We start from the raw sequence: 18219 nt of genomic DNA on the forward strand, positions 1-18219 counted from the left end.
TCAACATCTGCAATAGAAACAAAATTCTGGACTCTGCCAGCAGAGGGCGTTGTTCACTTCATAAATACCACACGGTACTCCAGCATTTTACTATAGTGTTTACATCTCGGGCACAGGAAAGTACGCCATTTACAGGGAGAGTAATAGAAAACTCTGCACAGTCACCCAATGTAAGACAGTAGGACTGGCAGGGAGTCAACACCCTTTATTTCCCATGGGATGATCCATGATGATCCCCAATGCAGGAGGGATGATCAATACGGGAGCAATCACTTCTTAAAGGAGCTGTTCAGGTTGGGGGGTGTTTTTTTTTTTACTGATGTCCTATCCAAGGGATAGGTCATCAGTATATGATCAGTTGGGGTTTGGCACCCGGACCCCGCACCGATCAGCTGTTCCAACGCCCAGTAGCAGTCGGAAGCTATGCAGGGGTCGTGTCGGAAGCAGAAGGGTCCGACCACTGTATATTGGCCGTGCTGCAGTACCGCTCCTACTGAAAGGAGTATAAGCAGAGCTGCAGTAACCCAGCATGGCCGATATACAGTGTACAGGCTTCCTGCGGCAGCCAGAAAAGCTGATCGGTGCGGGGTCCAGGTGTCGGACCACCACCATATACTAATTACTTATCCTGTGAATAGGTCATCAGTATAAAAAAAAAAAAATCAGCCACCAATCAGGACAACCTTATTAAGTGATCAATGCTCCAGCTTTTGCCGACAACCAATCACGCTCCTTGACACTTAAAGAGGCTCTGTCACCAGATTATAAGTGCTCTGTCTCCTACATAATCTGATCGGCGCTGTAATGCAAATAAGTGGTTTTTATTTTGAAAAACGATCATTTTTGAGCAAGTTATGATCTAGTTTACATTTATGCTAATGAGTTTCTCAATGGACAACTGGGCGTGTTTTTGCTTTTTACCAACTGGGCGTTGTACAGAGGAGTGTATGAGGCTGACCAATCAGTGACCAATCAGTGACCAATCAGCGTCCTACACTTCTCATTGTTCCAGCCCAGCTTCTTTCACTGCACAATCACACTGTGCTGTGGATCATGCTGGACTGGAACAATGAGAAGTGTATGAGGCTGATTGGTCACTGATTGGTCACTGATTGGTCAGCCTCATACACTCCTCTGTACAACACCCAGTTGGTAAAAAGCAAAAACACGCCCAGTTGTCCATTGAGAAAGTCATTAGCATAAATCTAAAATAGATCATAACTTGCTCAAAAATGATCGTTTTTCAAAATAAAAACCACTGCTGTTTTCTACATTACAGCGCCGATCAGATTATGTAGGAGATCGTCAAGTTATAATCTGGTGACAGAGCCTCTTTAAGCAGCAATGGTGACACGGTGAAGGTGTCCCGTCATTTTAAAAGACACCAGACACACATGATCTAATGACACAGGCTGGGGGGTCATCTATTCCTGGCAAATTTTAAGGGTGTTGCCCCCAGCAGGATAAAGGCCATTTTACACCAGCCAACGATCAGGGAACAGAAGGCTCGTTTGTCGGATGATCGCATCTTTTATGTGGCAGTAAAAAAATTGTTGTTGTCGGCAGAAGATCTTCCAGTATAAACAGGGGATGTGCTGACGACAATGATGCAAACTGGATGGGGACGAGCGCCCCATACAGTACATTGACTTCTCCATGTAAATTGGCGCTGATCAATGCTCCATAATCTGCCGGTGTAAAGAACCTTAACCTTGATCGTATTTCAGCAACTCGCTTGACAACGAGCCAATTGGTTACGTGAAGACCTTCATGTTCTGATCCCCCACTACGATGTACGTTTATATGCCCTAAAAGGGACAACTCCCATCATCTCGTCTCCTCAGGGAGACTGCACATGCAACGACCAATGAAGCACTACACTGCACCCTTTGATGGAGACCATCGATTTTTAATACATGCCGGTAGACCTCCCGATCAGAGAATACAGAAGGATCCCCCACCCCTTAGCAATAAGTTATCCTAAGGACTTGTTCACACTGTGTTTTTTTGGCGCGTTTTACAAAAAACCGCATGCTTTAAGCTTCCTATTGACATCAATGGAAAAACACATAGTAGTGCATAAATTTAAAAACCGCGTCGTGTAAAAAAAAGCTGCATCAGGTCAATTCTTGGCGCGTAAAACGCACCTAAATACCAGTCAATGGGAGTCTTAAAAACGTGACAAAAAACACGCCGATACTTTAAAAAGCACTTTGTAAAAACTCTAGCGTTTTTGACGCGCTTACACGTCTTTATTTTTGAGTGCCGTGTGAACAAGGCCTTCTAGGCATTTCTAAGGAGGGAATATAAAGCAGACAACCCCTATAAAGCACGAGTCAACAGAAATAAACTACAATAGCGCGATAATATTTATCTGCAGCCTGTGCAAAGCCAAATCGCAAGAACTTGGAACCAACGGCGTGATTCCAAACCTCACACAGACCGCATATAATGGGTGCCGAGCGCGATCTAATAGGTCAACTCATGTGAACTTGGGCCCCAGTGTTCAATCCACAGGAACGAAAACCCCGAGCACGACAGAAAATCTCATTGTGACATTGATAACAGCGGCCGGAAACAAGGAAGCGTCCCATACCGCAGCAGCTGCAGCAGCACTGAGTGATGCCGAAGACGTTCCTTCAGATGGAGTAGACTGCTGCCGAGAAAAAGGCGTATGAGACAGGCCGAGAAGGTTTTCTGTGGCAGGACTGGACCTACCGCTCTCAAACTCATGTCTTGCTGCTGAAAGAAAAGCAAAAAGCAGAGGACCCTAAAGGTTAGAGGCCAGAGACAGCGAGCGCAGGTGACAAAGCCTCCGAACTGGGCGGCCATTCTTACCGTCTCGCTCCAGGGGACTAGAATGCCTCTTCTTGTGGAGCATGGGGAGGGAGAGCGAGCGCTCCGGCTTTAGGGTTGACATGCGCTCAAACTTTAAGGTGCGTGGTAAGGGTTCCAAGTGCTGCTTCAGGAGGGTCTCTGGAGAAGGCCTATGGACAGTTAGTCCTGAAATAGGAAAAAATACTAATAAATGACATATAAGGGGACAGGAAGGATCGGAGGAGGTCAGGTCTGAAAGCGGTGGCTCTCCGGCTGAGGTCGGGAGATGTCGTTTCAGACACCGGACCTAAAGCAAATACAGCGGTAGAATAAAACCACAACGTGTAGAGGGAAGCGACACATCAGACTTACTGTGAGGATGGAAAATCCCAGCCATTCTGTCGGTACGAGGACCCTCAGGGGTGGCGAGGACTTGATTTTGGGGGCGCTGTTTTAACTTTTTGTTGGATTTTAGCCTTTCCATCTTGTTGTGTGATCGAAGGAGAGAGTGAAGTTGAAGACCAACCGGGACATCTGTGGGAGCAATTGACACAAAGCCGTTTAATTCTGTAATATAAGCTCTGGTCATACAAAGCTACTGGGGAACTACAAATGCCAGCATGTCTTTCCAGCCTTATGTTTGCAGCTGACCAGTCAGAGGAGTCTGTTGCAGTTGACGGCATCTAGATATAATCTGAAATGTTGAATATTATCGCAGCACAAACTAAAAAAACACGCTGTTTTCCAGAATGCAATGCAGCAGAGAGCATTGCATTATAGAATCTCCGCTAGACTTAGTTTGTCAACATAGTGTTGACAGATTCCAAGCAGCAACCAGTACAATTCTGAATGCGTCATAACACCCAATGCCCAAGCAAAAACTATTCCATTCTTGGCCCAATCTAAGAAAATACTGAGCAACTCCTAAAGCGTGCCACATCTGCTCAACTGTCTGCTGGCGCGCCGTCCACACACGCAATTTGTTTCGCTCATACAAGACAGATTAGGAATACAGTAATCCCACGCTCACCAGCTGGAAAGGAGAGTACAGGATGAATAGCTGGATCCAGAAGGGTCAGACGTTCAGATAGTGGATCGCTGTATGGAAACTGGCATGAAACCCCTGGGTAAGTGGCACACATTACACACGATGAGGAGACCTCACAGGGTCGTGGAACACTGCGCTGAACCTGTACAGATGGCAACAAAAACAAAACAATAACACCCGAGAACCAGCAGAGGGCGACAAACATCTAGTGTTTCCACCACAAATGATGATGATTCATTTCCCTTCATTTATTCTATTGAGTCACTTGGAAAAGAAGTTGCCCAAGAATTACACAATTATACGACCTCACAGATCTTAGAAACGGCCTCCTTCAATTTTGTTTACAGAGATATTATATATATATTTATACACACACATTTTATATATATATATATATATATATATATATATATATATATATATATGTATGTATAAAATAAAAAATATTGAAAGATGCATATGTAATATGTGTATATAAACATGTACAGCAGCGGTCCCCAACTTTTTTTCGCACCAGTTTCATGCAAGACAATTTTTCCCATGGACCGGCAGTGGTGGGGGGGGGGGGGGGGGGGGGTTTGAGTCAGTTCACACGTTGCGTAAATACTGCGGATTTTCCGCAATGGAATTTGTTGCAGAAAATCCGCAGCATGATATAGTAGCAGTAAAGTGGATGAGATAGAACAACTGTCATCCACACGCTGCCTAGATAGTGAACGGAAAAAACACTCAGAAATTGACGGGCGGTGCAGTTTTATTCCGCGGCACGTGAATTGTATAAACGCTGCTTATTTGTTATGGGTTTTTCACCATTGATTTCAATGGGCAGGTAAAACCCACAAAAAAATAGCAGTTCCGCCGCAAAAAACGCAACTCAGAAGAGAAAAAAATAAATCTTATACACATTCCGATGTCTGTTTCTTCCTCCAGGCCGGCCTCCCGGGGTGACGCTTCATCCCATGTGACCGCCGCTGCAGCCAATCACAGGCTGCAGCGGTCTCCTGGGATAAAACGTCTTCCCAGGAGGGGATGCTCAGCAGTTTTCCACAGCGGACCGTCCGAGCAAAAAACTGCACCACAATTTGGTGCGGTTTTTCATCCGGAATTCCCTGCGGCCCGGTACCAAATGATCCACGGCCCGGTATTAGTTTGCGGCCCGGTGGTTGGGGACCACTGATTTACAGGACACGAATTGGAAAAACATGGCACATAGCAAAAAAAGGTCTGCACCGGCCTGAAAGGAACAAAATCTCCCATAAAATTATTGAAAGCCTGAACTTAATAGAGCAAACGCACATTATTAGGTCAACAATACAAACCACAGGTAAAACTACAATTTAGGGGATCTGTTGGGGTGACTGTCCACCAGATTAGATGGTCAGGGGATATATCAAAGCATTGACCAAAATGTAACACCTAAGGTCTGTCCGGCAAAAAACACCCCCCTACCCAAATACAGTCCCAGGGACGATCAACTAAGCACAAGGAGAAGCTGAGGCCACATACATATTATATAACACAGTTTTCATAAAAATCAATAGGCGACCATGAAATATACGATCACTCCACGTCCTTCAGAGACTGAGCCACTCTTTGCTCCCCGCTCTGACTGCTGCACACGGCCGTGTTGGGTCTGTGACGTATGGACCGTATGTCGGACGAATTTCCCGGACCAAACAAAGATGAGTGAGCTGGACTCCTAGCATCATAGTTATGTACGATGCTAGGAGTCCCTGCCTCCCCGCAGGAATACTGTCCCGTATCGTAATCATGTGTTCTGTACGGGATAGTAGTCCCGGGGGAGGCAGGGACTCACAGCAGCATGGATGACTAGGATGATAGGAGTCCGGCTCCCTGAACTGCCTTCAGTCTGAAAAATACGGCCAACATACAGTCCGCATATCACGGCCGTGTGCAGCCGGCCTAAGGGTGCCCCCCCCCCCACCTCTTATAATGGCAATGTGCGCTTAATAGAGCCAATGGACCCTCTAATGCTGGTATCAGACGGGGGAACTTCCCATAATATTAGGATTTTGAAGTCGTCACCCTGGACAGCTGTATAAGCACCGCTCAATATTAGACTGCAGGATCACGGAGCAGGGTCCCCATAGAAAACCCTAAAGATCCTAACCTATGTACTTGGAAATTCTTTCTCGATAGGGACAATGGATATTTTTTTCCTGCAATCCTTTTTATTCATAGTTTTTCACGCCATAGAATACACCTAGAAGTCAGACAATATATACATATAGTCTACCACTAGGGGGAGCTCTTACAGGGAGATACTTGGTACATACTAGACACTGATGCATTAATAGGCTCTCCCTTCTTTATGGTAGGGGCGCTAATAGCAGAAAGAAAATTGATCACAAAAATGTTACTACTCAAGCGTGTAAATAGTGACTGGGTGTCCGAATACTTATTTAGAGTCAGCCAAAAGAGACGGAAGGTTTTCAAGTGTGATTGTATTACATGCTTGGCAGAGAAAGGGTTAAAGAAGAACCGTGGTCACCTCTTCCGCTATAAAACTAACAGGACAAACGAGTAGTGAACGCTTCTCTTTAAATAGCACCTTATTAGTTACCCTGTGTCTTACAAACTTCCTGCTGATCCTCCACAGGGGAATACAGAAATCCCATCCAGATGTGGTATTTTATATAATATTCTTTCAAGGGGCCGTCTGGGATTAGAAAAAGGGGTCTGATTTTTTTATTCCCCCCCCCCCCCCAGAAACAGCGCTACTTCTGTCCATGGGATGGGTCCGGTATTGTAGGATTCACTTAAATGGGGATCAGCTGCAATACCAAACACAGCCCATGAACAGACGTGGCGCTGTTTCTGGGAAAAAGTAAAAACTTTTAAAAACTAATGAAAAATGATCAGCTGTAAAATATCCAACAAGTGTGGTAACCTGGATTAGGAGTATCTGGGCCCGTGTATAATAGTCACAGTGGGCCCCCTGTCGACATTACGCACAGCTTGGCTAAAGTAGTGCCACTTTGCCATGGTCTTGACATGCCCAGTGAACCCTGGCGCCTGCCTGGTGCGGACACCATACCTGACATGGCACTGGGATTATCCCAACACTTCTAATAATAGGATCCTAGTATCTGCCACTGAATCTTGTTGTCCTGCAGAGACACGAATGCCACACGGATCTCAATATTTAACCCTTACCTTCTTATGGAGGGGCAGAAGCCTGTCTGGTCTCACCACCCTCCTTCTCTTACAGTGGAGGACCGGTCTTGCTCTTGCACAAACACAGCTGTTATCCACCAAGTGGGCCGTGGGCTTACTTGGCGTCTGCTCCTCTGGCTCGGAGCTAGAGCGTGACGGGAGCCTGTAGGAAGACCGTAAGATATAGAATTGACCATGCCTATGTAATAAGTATATACACAAACTGTAGTAAATGCAAGGGGAAAAAAGCTATACTCACATAGCAACAACTCCATTAATGGGTTTCTGCAATATTTTAGCCTCTGAAGCTCCTGAATCAGCCTACAGAAAGCAAAGGGCAAAAGTGTTAAGGTCGTGCACGGCAAACTAGACAAGGATGGGGAAATCTCCAGACATTCAAGCAGTTACATGGAATTGAATCATGCATTGGTAACGTATGGCTGAAGTTCCACAAACGGCCAGCAGAGCGCGCCAGAGCGCAGGCACCGGTGACTTTACATTGACCACTGTACTGAAGATTGCTGGAAATATGCTGCAGTAATTACACCCGACGGGAGGGGTGAGAACGCAGATTATAGGATGCATGACAATAGCTAAAATAAAAGCTTCCCTCATTATATGGGGATGTAACATATGCTTGCTTGCAGGTACAAAACATTCCGGAAAAAAAACCTCCAAAAAACCCATGCAGCTTATAAAGATCCATCACGATGCAGTACCATCCGATACACCCCACCCCCAATATAATGTGTAAAAGTGGATTTCGTTAAGTTAAGACACTGCTTATAGAATTGCAATGAAAATGCCTGTCCAGAGAAATGACATTCTGTCAGGGCATGCTGGGAGTTGTAGTTTTACAACAGCTGGAGAGCCACAGGTTGGAGATCCCTGGCTCTACTATATAAAGTTTGTTGTGAAGTAGTTCAGCATAGGCAGATCACATCCACTGTGGGTTTTATTCTAAGGGAATTATATTAATAAACCTTACATATAAGAGTAATTGCTATTTAAGCAGTTCCCCGGTATATGCAAAATTCAGAGTGACCGGAGAACTAACTCACCAGAGCTCACTCCTAACTGGGAACAGGCCCTTATATTGGGAAGCTGCAAAGTAAAAAGATATACGCCTCCAATTCTAGGTGTCCTGAAATCAGACAGAAATGCCACATGTGGAGCCCATTCACCAACACGACCTCTAAATGTGTGGCTTAATGTGGTCATAATGCAAGGTCACGGGACAGTATCCCTCTAGGGACAACTTTACCCAACCGGTGGGTTGTCCAGATGTGCCGCAGGACCACCTGTACCATTGCAGCAGCCAGGGATGTGAAGCATGGACCTTATATGCTATGGTAAAGCCAACAGATCTCTTAAAGGGCCATTCCCATCATTTCCATTTATAGCATATCCACAAGAGGGGTTGGCTGCCCAATGCTTCTCTGCTGGGATGCGGCGGCCCCACTCTGGCGATCGGTGCGGGTGCCAAAGCTGGAACGTTCATCTATCAGATATTTATGGCCTATCCCGTGGAGTCTTAGATGGGAATACCCCTTTAACACGAGAAACCTGGCATGCAAACGAGTTTGTGTTTTCTACCTTTTTTTCAAGGTCTGGTGAAGGGGATGCAGAGGCTGCTGTTCTTGCATCTGTAGGAGAAGTTTGTAGGGAGTCCCCTGCGTTACTTTCTGCTGGATTGGCATCTCCGAGGACAACCTGGCCCTGTGGACAGAAGACAAGGTATATGTGTCGATTAATATTTCTGCAGAGAAGAAAGGATCATAGTTAAAGTCAGTACACAAGATGGTCCCATGACACCCCGTGGTGCTGGCTGTCACCAGACAGGAGAGAAGTGCCGTCCCGGGTGACTCTCCGCGCTTACCTTCCCTGCTCGCAGCTGTCTGTAGAAATCTGTGTGCTGCCGGATCCGGTACTCCAGGTCAGACACGTGAGCCTGCAGCCAGTTCCACCGACTCACCACATCTGCTCGCTCCTGAGCCCAAACCCACTCGCAGCGCCTCTTCCTGGAGGAACAGAAGTAGTAAAACATCACTGCCAGTACTAAACGCCTCCGATGTGGGCACCTACAGCCTAACAAAGGATATTTAACCAAAAAATAAAAAGGAACAGAGGGATTGCAAGCCATCATTAATTCATATAGCACCTGCTTATCCTGCAGCACCATCACAGCGCCACAAAGCAACATGGTGATTACAAGAAGAAACGCTGCTCGGCAGAATCGGCTTCTTGGGTTGGAAAACCAACAATTATCTGCATGGCAAAGTTTATATCCGACAAGAGAGTATTGAGCTCAGGCCAGCTGCAAGTCATCCATACAGAGCCTCAGCCTCCCTGTAACCAATACAACCCGGAGCCAGCAATTTAAAGGGCAACTCCGCGCAATACATATGTATAGATGCAGTCAGCACTTGTGGATGAATGGTCTATACATCTACAGAACATGGTAGATCTGACACTCCGGGTCTGGGAAAGCTGGGTGTGATGTAATAATGGTCACCCAGCTGTCCAAGAAACAATAAAAAATAATAATAAATCATCGTAAATTTCGTCCAGAAAGGCTTTGTGTACCGCCTGCAGGGGGAGCAGCGAAGAGCTCAGATTAAAAGGTGCCCATGCACATATAAAATTGACGGCGATATATTGTATATCTCGGTCACCAGTCTCTCCCGGATGGCAGATGTTGGGGTAAAGGAGGATTGGGCTATGTTGGATTTTAACAGGCATCTGGCAGTGGCTTATTCCCCTCTCCCTATTAAAATAAACACGCATGCTCAGCCGAACACGGGGCGTGCACGTTGATTGTGGGGGTTTTGGGTCGGAGAAATAAATGTCGGCCGAATGAGCGCTCGGCCACTTTAACCAAAGCCGTGTATGTGCACCACAACAAAGGCCTGATGATCTCTCTCCAAATAAGATCATCCCACCCTCATCTATACCACCCCCATTCCAGCGACGTGATTTACTGTAGTGTCAGCCATTTGTTTAGACCAGAGGACGACTGCAGCGGGCAGGAGGGGGCAGAGAAAACAAACCAGTTATATTCAAGAGAAAAACAAAATATCTTCCGCTTTCCTGCACGAAACACTAATAAACAGGTCAGTGCCCCTTTAACTGCATCAATTAACCATTTGCACCCAACTAGAATTACTCCAGATAGGAAACGTCATATCCAAAAATAATCCCCAGTCTTCGGTCAAGTTATTAAAAATGCCATGCAGCCATTTCTCCATTTTATGTCCATATCTGAGAAAGACAACGGCCAATATGGCCGCCTCCATGGGGTGTCACCTAGCTTTCCCAGACTCCTGAATAGCAAATCTGCTTAGCTATGCAGCGTTACTACAATAGGACAATACATATCTAGACAGAGTTGCAAATTAGGCCTCATGAGGTGGTCATCCAGCTTTCCTAAAGTTCCAATCGGCAATTCAGCCTAGTAATGTAGTGATCGCCACCTCCCTCCAGTACGGCTAAATTGCCATTCAGGAGTCAGGTAAAGTTAAATGGCAAAAATAGGAAACGGATGATCAAAGGAAAATGAAATATAAAGCCTTAAGTTGCTGTAAGAACTCAGCCCTTATACAGAACTATGTATCTCCATGGTTACAGACTACAAGCCAATCCTGTGTAGTCTGATCCTGCGTCCCATTTTGCTAACACATGTGGTAGGTTAGCAATAAGTAGGGGACAGATGGGAGGATAACTAAAGGATCAGACTACTCAGTGTCTGTTTGTAGTCTGTTACCATGGAGACACATAGGTTTGCATAAGAGCTGAAGAAACAAAACGATAGTATGTTCTAACTGGTTCCCAACCGCTGGCTGTGTATTTACGGCCAGCGGTCAGGGTCCTTAAAACCTGCGCCATAGACTACTTACTCAATACTCAATGTGCACTGTGTATAGAAATAGAGGCCGTGCCGCTATCTATATTGCTCCCGGTGTTCATGTGACTGGTCACATGATCGCCGGGTGCCGTTACTGACAGACTGCTGCTGGGTCTTCCTAGATCCAGCGCAGCCCTATTAGTGACAATAGTCACTATGAAAGGGCTGATTTCCCCTGTAACTGGGACTGCTGTGCAGCTCCAGTTACAGTGGAAAAAGATGGGGTAAAAGAAAGAAAAAAAGATATATTAAGTTCCCCAAAGGCCTTTTCTGACCTTTGAGGGACAGACCACAGTAATAAAAAAATAAAAGTAAAGTGCAAAAAAAATGAATATACACATAAAATCCCCCCCCCCCCCCGTCAATCATTGTTGTAACGCTAACCCTGACCGAATTACCCCAATATAGACATGTGACATATTAACATTTCCGGTAGACAATGACGATCACAAATGAAAGATTTTTATTTTAGGGTAACACTTATTACCAGAAAAAAATAGCTGAAAAGTAAAAAAAAGCTTATTTTTTTTACTATTATTTTCAAACTTTAAGCCTAAAAATTCTAAAATAGCAAAAAGGATGTGTATATATATATAAAAAAAAAAAAAAGAAACCTGCATAGTCTATGAAAACAACATTGCAAAAATCACGTCGCTAGCTCAACAAATAAAAAAGTTATAGCCATTTACCGAACGCGTGCTACAAAATGTCCAAACGGTGTCTGATCCTGAAAGCTCAAAATAGCGCCGTCCTGAACTGGCAAAATCAAGACTATTTGCCAGACTGCTTTCTCATTTTTAATGCAATGGAGCAATAAAAAATAAATAAAACATAAAAAAATAAAAAAAAGGTGGACATGGCCTCTAAGCCACCTACAGACACGCAGAGCAGTGGTCTCCAAACCGATAACGCTCAGCCTGCGGCGGTCAGGGCGTGCTTTGGGTTGTGGTTTTGCAACCACTGGAGAGCCACAGCCTGGAGATCACGGACATAGAATGTTTTTATTATAACACCGGTCCCCTGAAGACCCCGGGACTGTATGTAAATAATATGGTAAAGGTCATTGATCTACCATCACGCCTGATCAGAGGACCACGGTCCATGGGATTAGATCACGTGACGGCTGAATAATACGCACTATATATAAGAGGCTTACTGTATGGTTAGAGGTTTATAAGATTTTTTTTTTCTTTTTGATATCACCTGATATTTTCACTCCATAGGAGACTTCCTTATAGGTTAGTAATCGAATAAGAACTCCGTACAGAGATCATACAGGAAACCAGAATATTCCTACACCAGAATCGTTGCTGCGGCTTAACTTCCTGCTCCGCACAAGTCCCTAAGGGAATGCAAATGAGGTCTGACAAAGACAAGAACTATGCCCAGACTTGGCATATTGAGAAATACAGCGGCGTAATGACCCGGGAGTACTACAGAGATCACAGTCACAGAGTACAGGACATCAGAAAACCATTTCCGGTTTAGCGGGTTCAACTCTTCACGTGAACTTTTGCATGACTGTCCCCCCATCTACATCTATAATGGAGAACCTAAAAAAAATATTATATATATATATATATATAAATAAATAATCAAAAGCACGTACTAAAAATACCCCGAGGCGTTCTCTTATGTGAAGTTCTTTAAATAACCTATTTAGCCTTTCCTGCACAGGAAACAGACGCTGGGTGACAACCACTAACGGCGGCCATTACTGTGCCCGTAGGGGTTCTCAGTGAGGCTCCCTGAACGTCATAAATGTGCACTATTGCGGCGTTCGTCATGATTTACTCTCCATGTCAGTCTTTACTGTGCTCTGCCATTCCGTTCCTGAACCAGGAAGTTCAGGATGAGCAGTAATAGGCCCTGTTCAGTGCACAGTAAGAGTGAATTGTATGTAATCAGAGCATCCTGGAGAATACCATTTTTGCATAATAGACAAGAACCATTTGGAAATGCGGACAGTAAAAATGGTGAATTGTGTCTTACGTGGAGGGGAGTGTATCCCGCGTTTGTAATGAAGCTCAAAGATGTCACTGACTGCTGAGACACAAGCTGCAGCAAATATACAGATGTAGCCGAGCTGAACGTGCCATTTAACTCTTTGGAGCCAAGCTGTAAATGTATCATAGCTCTTTAAAGTTCAGCTCTGCTACATCTGTACAGTCACTATGCACTAAGAGAGCAGATTCCCTCATGAGCTGTGACGTCTGTAAGATCCATATTTAAGAGTGTCCAAAACTAGTTATCAGTGTATACAGTCAGGAAAGTTTATCTCTACTGGGACCGGTTTGGTGCAAGTAAAAACGTATTAGAGTAATATCGGACATCTGGATGAATTCTAATAAAAATAAACTACAAAGATGTGAGAGAAGGCTTTAAATAAGCGAACTGATAAGAAGTCTGGTGTTCAGAAATAAAAAAAGAACTGTGGACATCAAGACGCCGCAGGGAGCCCAAATAGCTGATAACAGAGGACAATCGTTGGCTGCGAGGAAGATAACAAGGTGACATCCAATGTCATGGAGAATCCATCATGGAATTTTAACTATTATGACAAGCTGTCCATCTTCTTGGAGCCTCTAGGTGGCGCACTGTCTTCTACTGGAGAACATAGAAGGCGACTAGACGCCTGCAAAAGATTTATCGCAGATGCAAGCGTGAAACAAAAATTCCTGCATCTGGGTGACCCAACTACTCATAGATTGATAAGCAATACATTTTTGTGCATTTAAAGGGGACATCCACCCAAAAGAATAGAAACTAACATGTCATAGACCCATGTCACGATATCATATCAGAGGAATTAATAGTGTTGGGCCTCTTTAGAGTATCCAAACCCCTTCGGCACCACACAGATTTGTAACCCAAGGACCAATCCAATCAATGGCGATGCGCATGTGCTCAGATACCCTGTATAAAAAACAAAAAAAACAGAGCATGCTGGGAGTTGTAGTTTTGATCTCTGGACTCCACCATATCTTCTGACCAGTATCTATGAAATATCAGAAGACCATAAGTAGTTGGATTTTCCCTTTAATTACATATGTCAATCCCACTAGATAGATTCACCGGGATTTGGCAGCATCGGGGTAAAGTGATCAATTCTAGAAATGAAGCCGCTCTTGGCAATTGTGAGCACGATCATGTGATCATCAATTTCTAGGGGTCTTTGTAGTATTAAGCTGCTAAAATTTATCCATGTCCCTTAAAAGGTTTCCACTTGCTAGAAGGGTCCCTCAACAATTAAATCATCAGTGTCCCCCTGCTGGGAACCCCAGCGATCAGATGTAATCTGTGGAGAAACCTGGCAGTTCGGCTTCATTCACATCTGCGCTACGGCTGTTCCGAGCCCTGACGCAAATGGAAACAGTAGGTTTCCGCTTCCATTACCATTGATTTCAATGGTGACTGATCCGGTGGCAACGGTTTCCGTTTGTCTCTGTTGTGCAAGGGTTTAGTCGTTTTGATGAAAGCAATACCGCAGTCGATTACGCTATTAATTCCGTCAAATCCCTTGCACAACGGAGACTAACTAAAACCATTGGCACCGGATCCGCCACCATTGAAATCTATGGTTCCGTTAGTGTCTGTCAGGGCTCTGTTCTGACGGAACGGAGCCCTAGCGCAGATGTGAACGAAGCCGAAGTGTTCCGTTTCCCAGCAGCGCCACCACAGGAGAAATTTAGCATTACATAGTGCCCATTCAGATAAATGTATCCTCTGTGTAGGACAGGACAGGTCTACAGAGCGAGACAACCCTTTTGAGTCAAAATACTTAGGCCCCAAGAACTAGTGGGTATATGTGAAATGACTGTCAAAGATGTAGAAAATATGGAAAAAATTATATCTGATGAGTCGAGCAGAACAAGCAGCTATATAGGCTTATCTCGGATATAGCAATGGAGAAAAGACACAAAAACGGTCAGGATCGGATGTGTGCAACGTATACGCAGCTGGTAAAACGGACGTATCCACCACCCATGAAATTGGGACCCTCACTGTGGTCTTGAGTGCTTCAGATAAGTCTTTGATAAGCTAATAAATACTCTAATTACTATATGGGCAAGTCAGATTGTGAGAGTGTCACTGGAGACATAGACCAGCGTGTCAATTCATACGGTGTACAGTTCTATGGAATATGTTAGTCCTATACAAAGAAGTGCAATTCATCTGTCCTACAAACCTATTATCTCACACACACACTCCTCCGCCCTTCGGGAGGGGGTGCAGCACATCGTGGGAGAGCAGGAGAAACTGAACTACATATGGTTTACTAGGCTTGTGTGCTCCTTCCTGACACTGTGCAGACATGTCATTATCAGGCACATTGTCCAGTTAGGAAGCAGTGAGACAAACGCTCTGAGCTCCTCTTACACATATATGCAGCTCTAATGTACTGCAAGTGCAACCAAAATATATTGCATTTAGCTGGCCAAACAGGCAACAGTACAAGAAAAGTTTTCGGTTATTATGTTTATAGGAAAAAACATTTGGTTCAGACCAATTTAACATGGGCTTCACTCGTTTAGGTTTTATTCTAACGACCATAGCATTTAAAGAAGACCGGTCACCTTTCCGGACAGGTCTGTTTCAGTAAGTAATTGTATTCCCAATGAAATACTGGAACATCTTTTCTTCGAGCTCAGCATTTGACCGTTCCTCTGTTATTCCTCCTAGAAACGTATGACTAAGTGGTCAACTGGGTGTTACTAGTTGGGGGCGTCTCTCTACACACTGACAAAGTCCAATCAGTGCTCAGTCTCAGACTATGTAGGGACACACCTCTGACAAGTTGAATGGAAACAGAGTTGTCAATTTATTCATACATTTCCAGGAGGAATAACAGAGGAACCCAAAACACAAAGTTCTAAGAAAATATTCCCCAGAATGGTTATTTCATGGTAAATACAACTATTTAGTAAAACAGACATATCAGGAGACAGCATTAAGCAGTGAAAACATTGAGTGCCGTGGAATAGTTTTGATGGTGCTCAGACCTCGCTGGGTCCTTCGTAGGCACCGATCATCAATTAGGAGAGTGTCAAGCATTAGACGTTGTCGATGTCAGGTTCTCTTTAAGAAGTTATCACATATGGAAGCCGCTCAATGCAAGCACTAGAGGGATGTTGAATGTAGGCGATACAGTCATGGCAGTGGAGACTAATGTACCGATAGACATTTCCAGCCAATGTAGCAGTCTGACTATTCTGCATTTACTACACAAGGTATTCCCCTCCCCCATACTCCTTGCAGCCACCATATGACTAATTACCAGCAGCCCCTCTGTCATTAGCTGCGCTGTGTACGAACGCAGGAGCATCTCCGGTCACACAGTCATAAAGGCCAAGGAGGACCAGGAATACCGTATGATCAATTTAAAGGGTCTGTCTTCAAAATACGGCATATGGACGTCAAAGTGGGTCCCCCACTCCGAACTCCCGTCTAGGAGCCGGAATGAGCTCTCCGTGTATTACATTGACGTCTATTCATCTTTCAGGGCAGACGTGGCTTCCCCCGATAAGCTCAGCTGTTTGCAGGGGGTGCAGGGAGCAGATCGCAGCCGCAACCTTAAAGGGGACGTCTATGATCAAACAACCACTTTAGTGATGTCATAAATAGCCATTAAATCATTACAAGGTAAACTCCGTGGTATTGTTACCCAGTAAATGAGCAGTGACATCTGTCCTGGTTGCAGGAGCCATTAGACTAAGTCAATTTATTTTTATTTATTTCCTGTTAATTCTATTTCCGTACGGGCTGTAATAAAACGGTGAGAGGCTGCGAAGCGGAAGACCAACAAGAGATTCTGAGGAAGCCGCCTCCTATGTTTTTTAGCAGGACGGTCATCTTCCAACCACATTTTCCAAGACGTCATCTGTTATATCCAAAGGAATGTGGCGAGGCCAATACAAAATCTGTGTATTTATTTATTTTTGTAACCAAGAAAGTCATTAAAATACAGCGATCTATATCTATTAGGGGATGGAATGGGGGAAATGTTACATGCATCAGGAAGCTGCGCCATCACCACATCTAACAAATAAAGTGCAGTAACACACACGACTCGGGCGCATCTTCAAAAGATGTTTTTTTTCTAGTATTATACAGTTCTAGGAAATCTTTCTAGATCGACTTCTATGGAAAATCACTTTACAGAGTGGAGTTCAGATCTTGAAATGACTATTACCCCCCCCCCCCCCCCCCCCCAAAAACAAAAAACAACGTCACAGTTCTTTACTGTAGTCACATGAGATCGACTGGTTGCTAGGGACACACTGCCTAACAACGAAAACTCCTTATAGGGGGTTGTTAAGCAAATTGTCCATAGCAACCCAAGGCAAAATCATCACTGAACTCATAAAAAGGGACACGGCGGCTGAACATAGGGAAACCCTTCAAAAGGATGTTGATGGGCACTGGATGAACAACCTTACCCGTAGTAGCAGCCATGGTCCCCGACTACACAGAACGGTCAAAATGCTCTGATCGATGCAAGTCATTTCAAGTTTTATAGCGAATCAATGAGTCTATAGCAGCTGGGATGCCCACATAGCACTGGACACTGGGTATCCTGTAGACTAATGCCAATGTACCAGCAAAATATTCACAAGACTATGCCACCATTTTAGCAGGCCATAAATATTGCATAGCGGTCAACCAATTGGTCAACCGTTATCACCCCTAAACATAATTTAACAAACTGGGAGGGCCACATGGCTCCCAGATACGCGACTACCTTTCTGATCCTCGAAGACTGTCCTGTAACGGGGTTGTGAACCGGAATTCTTCTTTAGGGTGTATCTTTAGGGTGTTTCTGGTCACATTTTTCATAGCGGTTTTGATAATCACGACAATCCCGTGTCATTTAAAAAATAAAACACTTTGGTTTTAATGCAATTACAAAAATTGCAGCAAAGACAGTGACAACAAAATACACCCCAAGGCCTCATGCACACGGTAGAGCAGAGTACTAGTCGCTCCATATCCCGCTGTACGGTAGGTTGGAATATCTTTGTTAGACCATGTAATAAAGCATGCCACGATTATTTGTACAGAATCCAAAAGAAGAACCTGTATCCCTCCAAATAAAAACAGAGGCATATGGGGGTACAGTAAGGCCCCATTCACCTCTAAGGGTGCCCTATTCAAGCTCCGTACTACACCAGACACAGTCTTAAAGGGGTTTTCCCATAATCAATCTTTATGGGAAAGGTGATAAAGATCTGTTCGGTGAGTGGTCTGACCGCTGGGGTCCCCATGGATGAGA

At 44.6% G+C, this 18219-nt stretch overlaps 1 protein-coding gene across 6 annotated transcripts in view; it reads right to left on the minus strand.

The window, feature by feature from the left end:
- The window catches only part of KANSL1 (KAT8 regulatory NSL complex subunit 1), a 65189-nt gene that overhangs the window by 8302 nt on the left and 38668 nt on the right, over window positions 1-18219 (minus strand). For 4 of the 6 annotated variants that reach the window (XM_075846693.1, XM_075846694.1, XM_075846695.1 and 1 more), the window contains 8 exons: window positions 8922-9063; window positions 8639-8761; window positions 7302-7363; window positions 7043-7205; window positions 3848-4007; window positions 3190-3351; window positions 2839-3003; window positions 2597-2742 (listed from right to left, as the gene is read on the minus strand). In XM_075846693.1, the coding sequence (XP_075702808.1) occupies window positions 2597-2742; window positions 2839-3003; window positions 3190-3351; window positions 3848-4007; window positions 7043-7205; window positions 7302-7363; window positions 8639-8761; window positions 8922-9063 (1123 nt within the window). Of the gene's footprint in view, window positions 1-2596; window positions 2743-2838; window positions 3004-3189; window positions 3352-3847; window positions 4008-7042; window positions 7206-7301; window positions 7364-8638; window positions 8762-8921; window positions 9064-16315; window positions 16502-18219 lie in introns of those variants that run through there. The other 2 variants (XM_075846697.1, XM_075846696.1) reach the window with 2 other exon arrangements.

Source organism: Rhinoderma darwinii, chromosome 13, assembly GCF_050947455.1.
Source record: "Rhinoderma darwinii isolate aRhiDar2 chromosome 13, aRhiDar2.hap1, whole genome shotgun sequence".
Lineage (NCBI taxonomy): Eukaryota > Metazoa > Chordata > Amphibia > Anura > Rhinodermatidae > Rhinoderma > Rhinoderma darwinii.